The sequence below is a fragment of the Anomaloglossus baeobatrachus genome, chromosome 4 (assembly GCF_048569485.1).
Source record: "Anomaloglossus baeobatrachus isolate aAnoBae1 chromosome 4, aAnoBae1.hap1, whole genome shotgun sequence".
NCBI classification, from domain to species: Eukaryota; Metazoa; Chordata; class Amphibia; order Anura; family Aromobatidae; genus Anomaloglossus; species Anomaloglossus baeobatrachus.
Window position 1 is genome coordinate 117058480 of NC_134356.1, and position 12274 is coordinate 117070753.

The following is a 12274-nucleotide window of genomic DNA, read 5'->3' on the forward strand; positions in this document are numbered from 1 at the left end:
TACATCACCGAGAACCTGGCACAGGGGTTTCTTCGACGGTCCTCGTCCCCGGCTGGTGCGGGCTTCTTCTTCGTCAAAAAAAAAGAAGGCGACTTACGGCCCTGTATCGATTACCGGGGACTGAACCAAATCACAGTAAAAAACAAATACCCCCTGCCTCTCATCCCTGAACTCTTCGATCAGCATAGGGGGGCCCGTATATTCACCAAATTGGATCTCCGTGGGGCCTACAACCTGGTTCGCATACGCTCCGGAGACGAGTGGAAGACCGCCTTCAACACCCGGGACGGGCACTATGAATATTGCATGATGCCCTTCGGTCTTTGCAATGCCCCGGAATTCTTCCAGGAGCTGGTGAACGACGTATTCAGGGACCTCCTCTACGTCTGTGTAGTCGTATACCTGGACGACATCTTAATCTACTCCCCAGACTTACGGACTCACAGAGAGCACGTGCAGATCGTGCTACAGAGGCTGAGGAAGAATCGCTTATACGCCAAACACGAGAAGTGTGTGTTCGAGCAATCATCCCTTCCCTTTTTGGGCTATGTGATATCAAACACCGGTCTGCAGATGGATCCCGGGAAGGTCTCTGCTATCCTCGACTGGCCTCCTCCTACGGGACTAAAAGCCATCCAAGCTTTCCTCGGCTTTGCTAACTACTATCGCCAGTTCGTCCCTCACTTCTCGACCCTAACTGCTCCGCTCTCCGCCCTGACCAAGAAGGGGGCCAATCCAAAGGCTTGGACACCCGAGGCCGAAGCCGCCTTCTGCTCTCTGAAGCGTTCCTTTGCTTCTTCTCCAGTCCTTCACCGACCTGAGTTGAACTGCCAATTCACCCTGGAGGTTGACGCCTCCTCTGCAGGGGCAGGGGCCGTACTTATGCAGAAGTCCGCCACCGGGAAGATGGCCACCTGCGGCTTCTTCTCCAAGATCTTCTCAGCCCCAGAACGCAATTATACCATTGGTGATCGAGAGCTCCTGGCTGTTAAGATGGCATTGGAGGAATGGCGATATCTCTTGGAGGGAGCGGTTTACCCGGTGATCATCTATACTGACCACAAAAACCTGGAGTATATACGCTCCGCTCAAAGGCTGAATCCGCGCCAAGCACATTGGTCTCTCTTCTTCGCCAGGTTTGACTTTCAGCTACATTACCGGCCCGCGGACAAGAACGTAAGGGTGGATGCCCTGTCTCGGTCCTTCGTTCCGGTGGACCAAGAGGAGGAGCCAAACCAGCCCATCATCTGTCCGAGCAAGGTCATCCCGGTGGCTCCCGTCTCTCTGGCACAGATCCCTCCTGGGAAGACATACGTCACGGAGACCGACCGACTCAAGGTCCTCCAATGGGGACACTCCTCAAAAGTGGCCGGACACGCCGGCCAGAAGAAAACCTGGGGCGCAATCGCCCGTCATTATTGGTGGCTGTCTCTTCGTACGAATGTAACCGCCTTCGTCTCTGCATGTTCCTCCTGTGCCCGGAACAAGACGCCTAAGCATCTGCCCTTTGGTCCTCTTCTTCCTCTGCCGATTCCTTCCATTCCCTGGCAACACATAGCCATGGACTTTGTCACGGACTTGCCCTTGTCCTCCGGTCATACGGTCATCTGGGTCGTGGTGGACCGGTTCTCGAAAATGGCTCATTTTGTTCCTATGGCTGGATTGCCCTCTGCTCAAGAGCTTGCGGACGCCTTCATACAGCACATCTTCCGGCTGCACGGCTTTCCTGCCCATATTGTATCCGACAGAGGAACCCAATTCACTTCACGCTTCTGGAGGGCTCTCTGTGAACACCTGGGGGTGTCTCTGGACTTTTCCTTTGCCTACCACCCTCAGTCAAACGGACAAGTGGAACGAGTCAACCAGATAATGACCACCTTCCTTCGCCACTACGTCAATGTCCACCAGGACAACTGGTCCACACTCCTTCCTTGGGCTGAATTCTCTCATAACCACCAGGTCAGCGAATCCACCTCCAGTTCTCCCTTCCATGTTGTCTATGGTCTCAAGCCTTCTGTGCCGTTACCAGTCTCTCCAGCTTCCGATGTACCTGCAGCAGATGCCCTGGCCAGAGACTTCTCCGCTATATGGGCCTCAGTCAAGACCTCCCTGAGACATGCTGCTGCACGAATGAAGAAACATGCGGACAAGAGACGTCTTGATCCTCCTCGCTTCTCTCCTGGGGACTTGGTCTGGCTTGCCTCCAAGTACGTCTGACTCAAGATTCCTTCGTACAAGCTGGGTCCGCGGTACATCGGTCCCTTCAAGGTCCTCAGGAAGATCAACGAGGTATCCTACAAATTGCAGCTTCCGCCCTCCCTGCGGATACCCAACTCCTTCCATGTGTCCTTGCTGAAACCTGTTGTCCTTGGTCCCTTCTCTTCTGATGCCAGTCCTCCTCCTCCCATAGCCGATGATGACATCTATGCGGTTAGAGATATCGTGGCCATGAAGACCGTCAGGGGACGGCAGTACTTCCTGGTCGACTGGGCAGGTTATGGTCCCGAGGATAGGTCCTGGGAACCCCGGGAGAATGTGGGTACTCCTCTGATTCGTGCCTTTCTGTCCCGGTTGCGGGGAGGAGGGTCTGGGGGGGGTACTGTCACGCTCCCCGGGTCCCAACGTCGTTCCTCACTCACCGCTCCAGTCCCCGGGTCTCCTGCCTCCAGTCACATGTCCTCCTCGGCACCGCTCCCTGCTCTGGCCTCCGGCACCCGGGCATCACGCATGCGCATTAGGGCGCGCGCGCGGTCAATGACCTCCTCTTAAAGGCCCAGCACTCCCTAAACAGGATATTGCATCAGTCAGGGTCAGGTATATTAGGAGCTTCCTGCCTGGAGGGCGTCGCCTGTTCTACGAGTTCTATAGCTAGGAGTCCAGGCCACGCTTGCTGTGTCTTGCATTAACACTGTGTCTTCCACAGAACCACTTCTACCAAGTTAACCTGGTCCTGTCCACAACCTGTCCGAGAGGTCCTGCAGGGACTGTCCTGCCAAGCTATCCTGGCCTGGGCCACAGCCTGTCCGAGTGGTCCTACGGGGACTATCAGCTGAGACGCCACCATCTTCTTCAGTCTGAACCTGCCTCCTACCCTCGGCTTCACCCGGTGACCTTTGCCTCCTCTACCGGTTGGACACTGTTCACATCTGACGTCTCTACCTGCCATCAGTACCCGGGCACCGTCATCACACCTGGCACCAGGAACTCTTTGTCCCCAGGGACTTCCTCATTCCAGCTTCTGGAAAGGACTCTGACCTTATCCCGCTTAGTGCTCCGGCAACCGTGCACCTAGGCCCTCTGGTGGGGTGACCGGACAGTCCCTGTATAGGGGTTAGCTCTGTGTTGCCTCACTGGGGGAGTCCGGTGCACGGCCCAGAGGATCCACCACCCGGGCATTACAGTATTGTGGAGTACCACCGCTGCAGTTGGGAGTACCCGGGTGCGATGGAATGGGGCAGCCAGGTGTTAGAACCCTCCACGGGTAGGGGGCATGCCCCGGGACTCGGTGATGGTGTTCGGGGAGTGTTGTTAGGTGCGAAGAGGTTACTTTCGTACTCACTCAGTCCAGTAAGCTGACACTGACAACTGCATAAACCAAAGTTCTGGATACCGCTGCCTCTGAGGGAAGCTAGTTTGGGTCCCGTCCCCAATGGTGCTGCTTGGTGATCCGTGACCTTCCTCCTTGCACTAACTTTACTTCTCTGTTGGTCCCGGTAGTATGGATCTAGTCGGGTCCCGCTCCCCACTATGGCTAAGTGTGGGAGCTTGCTCTCAGGGTTCACGCTTGGGATTTCCTGGACCGTTTTAGTGGAAAGTCCTATCCCCCTCGTTGCGCTAGTACCCCGATTTTGGATCAGGTGGGGAGAGAATCTTGAAGGCTCTGTTCTCGTCGGATAAATTGTCAGGTTGCCTGAAGCTACTCCCCGAACTAGGGTCCACGTACCCCGTCGTGCCCTGGTCCCAGCCCGGTGATGGTGCAAGGCCGCTGGCTGTCCTCCTCAACAGATCCGTGCCACTTGCCACGATCCCCTGCGACCATAGGTCCAGCTCCTCTAGGCTCAGACCACCATCTGCTACCTACTGTACATGGCTTCTAAGGAGACCAGCTCCTGACCTCCTCTCTCCTTCACATCCAACACTTCACACTCGACTGACTCTCCTGACCTCCCCTTACCAACCCCCCAAGTGGGCGACCCAATTACACTCAGGCCGTCCACTTGTGTGTCTGATGGGTGTGGTGCAGAGTGTACCTAGGATTTTGATTAGCCGATGTAGGCAACACCATACAGTTGGGGACCCATAACCAAGAAGTATTTGGATATTCCACGGGAGGGCAGATTGTACAATACCCTGTGACGACCTGATGGTTCAGGGGCGTCACATACTTACCTCTTTCTCTTCACAGAACCTCCTACAGCTAGTCCATCATACCTGGTTGCATCTTATGCTCCAGATCCCTCTACTGCCATCTGAACCTTCAGGCCCTTTTGGAACACTCCTGACTCCTCCTTTGGCCGGATCAGCTTCTCTAGGAAAAGTGCAGAGCATTCCAGATTCCTTCAACTACAGGATCCGCTTTCTTTAGATGGTACAGACCATTCCAGATTCTGCTCTCCTATTGAGCCATCAATCTCCTGTCTAAAGGGCCCGTTACACGCTACGATATATCAAACGATATGTCATCGGGGTCACGTTGTTAGTGACGCACATCCGGCATCGTTTGACATATCGTAGCGTGTGACAGCTACGAACGACTTTGCACAAGCAAAAATACTCACCTTATCGTTGCTCGTTGACACGTTGTTCATTTTCAAAAAATCGATCGGCCTTCTGCGCGCCGGTTGTTTATTGTTCCCAAGGCAGCACACATCGCTCCGCGTGACACCGCGGGAACGATGAACTTCAGCTTACCTGCGGCTGCCGGCAATGCAGAAGGAAGGAGGTGGGTGGGATGTTATGTCCCGCTCATCTCCACCCCTCCGCTTCTATTGGCCAGCCGCTGTGTGACATCGCTGTGACGCCGAACGTCCCTCCCACTTCAGGAAGAGGATGTTCGCCGCCCACAGCGAGGTCGTTCTGGAGGTAAGTACGTGTGACGGGGGTTTAACGACCTTGTGCACCACGGGCAACAAACGCACAAACGATGGGGGCGGGTACGATCGTACGATAAATCGCCACGTGTAAAGTGGCCTTAAACCGGGACTCCTATAGGCTGTCTGACCCTTCGGAGCTGTGACCGCGATAATCCCTGTATAGAGGTTCCCTCGCCAGTAACTCCTCCAGCGATGCTCTGCGTCATGACTCTTTGGGCCTTCTCACCACCTGCTCTGTTATCATTCCCTAAATAAACTATCTTTTGTTTTCTGAATGTTCTCTCTAGACTCTCTAGCTGTATTGGTGAATCTACTGCCACTGGTCTCCCAGTGGTCCAGCGAGTCCACAGTACATCTCCACGACTCAGTGGCGTAACACCGCCCACATGCAGCCAGCCATAAACAGATCCCTTCCGGGGAAGAGTGGGTGGAGTTTTTCCATTTTTTTTGTGCACACTATATCTAATTACGCTGTTGTTACCCCAAATGCGAGCCATTTAAACACTAAAGCGGCTCTCATTGGGCTGAGCACCGAGCGTACCCAAGCACAGCGATGCTCGTGCGAGTGGTTTGCACATGTAAAGCACCCGAACTCTGAATTCTTTTTTTGTAAAGTCTATGTTTTGTACAAACATTGAACTTTGGGTTTGCTCATCTTTACTGTACGCTAGAGATGAGCGATCCCGAGGTTCCGTGTTCATACCGAACACAGACTTCCCAAAAAAAACAGAGATTGGGTGCTTCACATATGCAAAACACCAGTGTGAGCATCACTGTGCTCGGGTACACTCGGTGCTCAGCCCAGTGCGAGCTGCTTGCAGGGTTTGAACGACTCGCATTGGGGGTAAGGTAAAAACAACATGATCGGATGTAGTGTGTACAAGAAAAAGGAATGGAAGAACCCCGCTCAACTGTCCCCTGAAGTGATCTATTTATGACTGGGTGCGTGTGGTCGGAGACCCGAACTGCCCAATTAGCCAATTAGCAACTTCCATTGGGGTTCAGGTCAACTTTGGGTTCAGAGCAGAAGTTTTTCTAAAGTTTGAACCCGCTGAACCAAACTTCAACGAGTCCGCTCATCTCTAATTACAAGCCATGCATGGTTCACTTGTCACTCCCTATTCACATGAGGCAGTAAGACAAATAGTGGTTAGGGACCATCCATACTTATAGGTACACCTTGACATGGTTGGATGGTTTTCGGGCTCTTTGATCAAAAATCACTAAGTCCTTACGTTTTTTACTGTTTATAGCAATATTCCATGTATTCAGGACCCACAGTGTGCTGATACCCCGGGGTTATCTATGTCTGTATGTTGGCCATGTAGCGGCTTTGGTCACCTGTATACTAATTCAATCCCCGAGGTGTGTGGCTATTCCTTCAGTGAGATCGGTGGCGCAGTGACTGCTGATAACACCATGTGGTGCCCACTATGACGGCCATCTTGTGGTAGTTTGGCGCCGCTCTCACATGCTCCTTTCTGATTTGTATTTTATTACTGGGATCATTTTGGCTCATTAACAGTGATTAATAATGATAATCCACCATCAGCATCTCCTGGGGTCTCACCATTCTCCTCCATAGTTATCTGGGCACGCTAATAATGTATTATATATTATTTACAGCCACTTGTGCCTGCAGGTTATAATGCTGCTCATCACTAATGTGCTGCACTCCTTACTCTTATGTAATATTAATTACCATGGCTGCACAGAACATTTCCTCCTAACACAAGGAACGAAGTCCTGCTGCAGCAGAAATAAGGAGCAAAGCTTTGTGCCAGCCTAGCACCAGAGCCACACACCGCACATAACAGGAGAGGCTACAGAGTACTGCTCTGCTCATACCAGCCTCTCATCATGCCAACCACTCTCACACGCAACAATTTAGCATCCGCCAACCAACACATGGCCTCCGTGACGTCACGCTGGTTTGAACAGATTTATGTAGCGCACACACCTCCAAAGATTCCACAACTAAGGGCTACATCGAGTGACAATCCCGGTGGCCAATCACTTTACAGAATTGTCTGAAGACTCCGCCTACTCAGGGTTGTGCTCCCAATCAGCGTAAGCGCTCAATGACAGCTACTACAGCCCTGTGAACGGCAATACAGTTAATATACTGATTGTAAGGTTCAACCAATCAGAGGTAAGTCCGGGGGTGCGGCTGATGGCTGATTGGTTGAGGTGGGTGGAGTCTAGCATTGGCAGCAGGGTGCTGGGAGTCTGGCAGAAAGTGAGTGGCCGCCCGAGGCTCGGAGTGCCCGGCCAGGCCGCCCTATGGAGCTCGAGAATATAGTGGCCAACACCGTGCTGCTGAAAGCCAGGGAAGGTGTGTATGCGCAAGCATTGTGGCGGCAGAGGGGGCAGCAGCCGGGAAAAGTTACATATGTCTTCATATGGGCAGGTCTAGGCTGCACTGGTAATAGTTATGTGTCAGCCTTGAGTGTGCAGCCATGGGGGAAAGTGAATGTAGAGTATGTGCTAGATTCAATGGGGAGGATAGTCATTACTGTGCAACCTGCTGAAATCATGGGTGCATGAGTGCCAACATGGGGCTGTATGCAATATGCTAGACATTGGGGTATCATCAGCTGGTGATGAGCATTGGGGGGGGAGGAATCATCAGCTGGTGATGAGCATTGGGGGGGGGATCATGAGCTGGTGATGAGCATTGGGGGGGGGGATCATGAGCTGGTGATGAGCATTGGGGGGGGGGGGGATCATGAGCTGGTGATGAGCATGGGGGGGTCATGAGCTGCTAATGAGCATTGGGGTGGGGGGATCATGAGCTGGTGATGAGCATTGGGGGGGGATCATGAGCTGGTGATGAGCATTGGGGGGGGGATCATGAGCTGGTGATGAGCATTGGGGGGGATCATGAGCTGGTGATGAGCATTGGGGGGGATCATGAGCTGGTGATGAGCATTGGGGGGGATCATGAGCTGGTGATGAGCATTGGGGGGGGATCATGAGCTGGTGATGAGCATTGGGGGGGGGATCATGAGCTGGTGATGAGCATTGGGGGGGATCATGAGCTGGTGATGAGCATTGGGGGGGATCATGAGCTGGTGATGAGCATTGGGGGGGGATCATGAGCTGGTGATGAGCATTGGGGGGGGATCATGAGCTGGTGATGAGCATTGGGGGGGGATCATGAGCTGGTGATGAGCATTGGGGGGGGATCATGAGCTGGTGATGAGCATTGGGGGGGGGATCATGAGCTGGTGATGAGCATTGGGGGGGGGATCATGAGCTGGTGATGAGCATTGGGGGGGGGATCATGAGCTGGTGATGAGCATTGGGGGGGGATCATGAGCTGGTGATGAGCATTGGGGGGGGGATCATCAGCTGGTGATGAGCATTGGGGGGGGGATCATGAGCTGGTGATGAGCATTGGGGGGGGGATCATGAGCTGGTGATGAGCATTGGGGGGGGATCATGAGCTGGTGATGAGCATTGGGGGGGATCATGAGCTGGTGATGAGCATTGGGGGGGGATCATGAGCTGGTGATGAGCATGGGGGGGGGGGATCATGAGCTGGTGATGAGCATGGGGGGGGGAACATGAGCTGGTGATGAGCATGGGGGGGGATCATGAGCTGGTGATGAGCATGGGGGGATCATGAGCTGGTGATGAGCATGGGGGGATCATGAGCTGGTGATGAGCATGGGGGGGATCATGAGCTGGTGATGAGCATGGGGGGATCATGAGCTGGTGATGAGCATGGGGGGGATCATGAGCTGGTGATGAGCATGGGGGGGATCATGAGCTGGTGATGAGCATGGGGGGGATCATGAGCTGGTGATGAGCATTGGGGGGATCATGAGCTGGTGATGAGCATGGGGGGGATCATGAGCTGGTGATGAGCATGGGGGGGATCATGAGCTGGTGATGAGCATGGGGGGGATCATGAGCTGGTGATGAGCATGGGGGGGATCATGAGCTGGTGATGAATATGGGGGGGGGATCATGAGCTGGTGATGAGCATGGGGGGGGAAATCATGAGCTGGGGATGAATATGGGGGGGGGTAGGGGGCATCATCAGCTGGTGATGAGCATTGGGCTTCGAAGCCTGCCCACCACATAATCTGGACACAGTTTCATAGAGGTTTCCAGGCAAAAAGAAACACAATTTTTGCACTATAGTATACATGCTCTAATCTTGTCTGTTCATAGGCTGTCGTGTGATGGGGTCTGGCCGGCTACTCATTACTAACTAAGCCAGCCTTCTCTAGACAAAAGGGGGGACCGGCTGCTTGTTAATATCTAAGCCAACCTCCTGTAGACAGAGATGGGAGCTGGCCGACTGCACATTACTAACTAAGCCAGCCTCCTTTATGACAGTCAGTGTATAGAAAGAGACTGGGCCTGGCCGGCTGCTTATTGCTAACTAAACCAGTCTCCTCTATCGCCATCACTGTATAGACAGAAAAGAGGACCGACTGATCAGTTTATTAGCTAAGCCAGCCTTCTTTTCTATCAATCAGTGGACCTAGAAGGGAGTTGGCGAATTGATTAATACAATAGCTATGCCAGCCTCCTTCTCTATCACAGTCACTGTATAGATTGAAAAGGGGCTGACCCACTGCTCATTGCAATAACTAAGCCAGCCTCCGTCTCTATCACAGTCAGTGTATAGACATACAAGAGGGCTGGCCCACTGCTCATTGCAATAACTAAGCCAGCCTCCTTCTCTATCACAGTCAGTGTATAGACATACAAGAGGGCTGGCCCACTGGTCATTACTATGGTTCAGTCAGCCTCCTTCTCTATCACACTCAGTGTATAGCCAGAGAAGGGGTCCGACCATCTGATCATCTCAGTAGCTAAGCCAGCCCCCTACTCTTACAGTTGGTGTGTAGACAGGAGGAGGCCAACTGACATATGTAAGCCAGGCCCCTTCATGCACTGTATGGAGCAGAAAACCCAGTCCTGTATCGGGCCCAAACCAGAACCCAACCTGCTTGGACTGGTGCTTGTAGCTATGGTCTGGTACCTTTGGGACATTAGATAAGGTTTACTTATTAATCCCTCTGTGGAAATGTGATGTGCCCAGAGACGCTGCTCTGTGTCGCCCCTTTCTGTTGTCCCAGTCTTGATGTAAATGAGTGTTAATGATGTGTCAGAATGAAAAGTACCATGTTTGTGGGTATGAAGTCATTTCCATTTATTTTGCATGTTAACCATATTTTTCCTGAAAGCGTGTCAGGCCTATTCAAACATGGCCATGGATTTGCCTAGACGGAGCACCTGGACTGCGGGATAGCCTGACATCTCTCACCTTTATCTACAGGTGGTGGAGGGAACCGGAAAGGAAAAAGCAAAAAATGGCGACAGATGTTGCAGTTCCCACACATTAGTGAGTGCGAGGAGTTGAGGCGTACTGTTGGTGAGTCCACCGGGTCACCCCAATGCTGACATTTCTGACAGGAAATATACGTCCTCTCGCCCACAACGAGATTCATGACAGTCCTCCAACGCAGCTAGGGTTGGCTAATCTCATTTCATCGCTTCCTCTTGCTATGGTGTTCTTACCACTTCCTGCACAAATGTGTAAATGTGTGATCTTACGTGTTTCACAAGTAACCGTAGAAGTGAAAATGCTTCTGTCGTGTGCACTGTTCACAGATCCATTCTGGTAGGAACACAAGGTGCTGTGGGAGAGGAGCGCCCATTGTTTATATGTTATGTGGCCCTTTAGTAATTAAAGGAATTTTGTCAGGTCTGATAACGCTGTTAACCTGCAGATTGAGGATTATTCTGCAGGTCAATAGCAATATGAGAATTCCTTGCCACTGTACTGAAAGTGTGGCACCCAGGAGAAAATGAGCTTTATTTCTCCCAGGAGGAGCCGACTTTCAGTCAAGCAGGCGTGTCGGAGTGGCTACAGTCACTGCTCACATCACTAAGAGAAACCAAGGAAAAAATTGTGAAAAAGTACCCCGCTGTAACTAAATAAAAGCATAGTGCATATAAACATAGGGTACTTAGTAAACACTGTTTTTGATCAAAAAAAGCATAAAGCTATCCCACCAACGCCAAGGTGTACCCAGTTGGGATAGTACCTACACTCTCTAATATTAAAACCTTACCATGGGTCTAAAATAGGCCTCAATGTGGCTAAGGGCTGAGAGCGACCGGGTCCCAACAGGACACACAGTCAGGGGGATTCACAGAATGAAATGTCCAGCTCGCTGAGAAGGGGGCCACTCCCTGTTTGTACTGAATACAAAAAAACTACAAAAAAGCTCTCAGCCCTTAGCCACATTGAGGCCTATTTTAGACCCATGGTAAGGTTTTAATATTAGAGAGTGTAGGTACTATCCCAACTGGGTACACCTTGGCGTTGGTGGGATAGTTTTATGCTTTTTTTGATCAAAAACAGTGTTTACTAAGTACCCTATGTTTATATGCACTATGCTTTTATTTAGTTACAGCGGGGTATTTTTTCACAATTTTTTCCTTGGTTTCTCTTTGTCTCATGGCCAGTGTGAACATGAGCTCACAAGCTCCATGTATACCATCTCATACTCCGGCTCACTTTTTTGTTTTTTTGTTTTTATCACATCACTAACAGCAGCGGCTGTAACGACGCAACAGCACTGACAGCCGACTCTTCTATGTAAACCAGCTCTAGCTCAGTTATATTGGATGGAGGGCGTCTGAAAAGTGCAGTTTTCATGTCTTGCCACGGATTTCTACTAACATTTCAAATTTGTGAGTTTAACGTGCAAAAGCTCCAAGGGTATGAATACTTTTTGAAGGCAGCGTGTGTGTATATATGTATGTGTGTGTATATATAATATATAATTATATATATATATATATATATATATATATATATATATATATATATATATATATATATATATATATATATATATATATATATATATATATATATATAATCAGTTAGGTCCAGAAATATTTGGACAGTGACACAAGTTTTGTTATTTTAGCTGTTTACAAAAACATGTTCAGAAATACTATTATATATATAATATGGGCTGAAAGTGCACACTCCCAGCTGCAATATGAGAGTTTTCACATCCAAATCGGAGAAAGGGTTTAGGAATCATAGCTCTGTAATGCATAGCCTCCTCTTTTTAAAGGGACCAAAAGTAATTGGACAAGGGACTCTAAAGGCTACTTTACACACTGCGATATCGGTCCCG

At 51.0% G+C, this 12274-nt stretch overlaps 1 protein-coding gene across 1 annotated transcript in view; it reads left to right on the top strand.

Annotated features, from left to right (window-relative positions):
* Positions 1 to 7315: 7315 nt before the first annotated feature.
* The window catches only part of GRK6 (G protein-coupled receptor kinase 6), a 109424-nt gene continuing 104465 nt past the window's right edge, over positions 7316 to 12274 (top strand). Inside the window, exons 1-2 of the mRNA XM_075344514.1 lie at positions 7316 to 7428; positions 10393 to 10488. Of these exons, the coding sequence (XP_075200629.1) occupies positions 7377 to 7428; positions 10393 to 10488 (148 nt within the window). The 5' untranslated portion in view covers positions 7316 to 7376. The remainder of the gene's footprint in view (positions 7429 to 10392; positions 10489 to 12274) is intronic.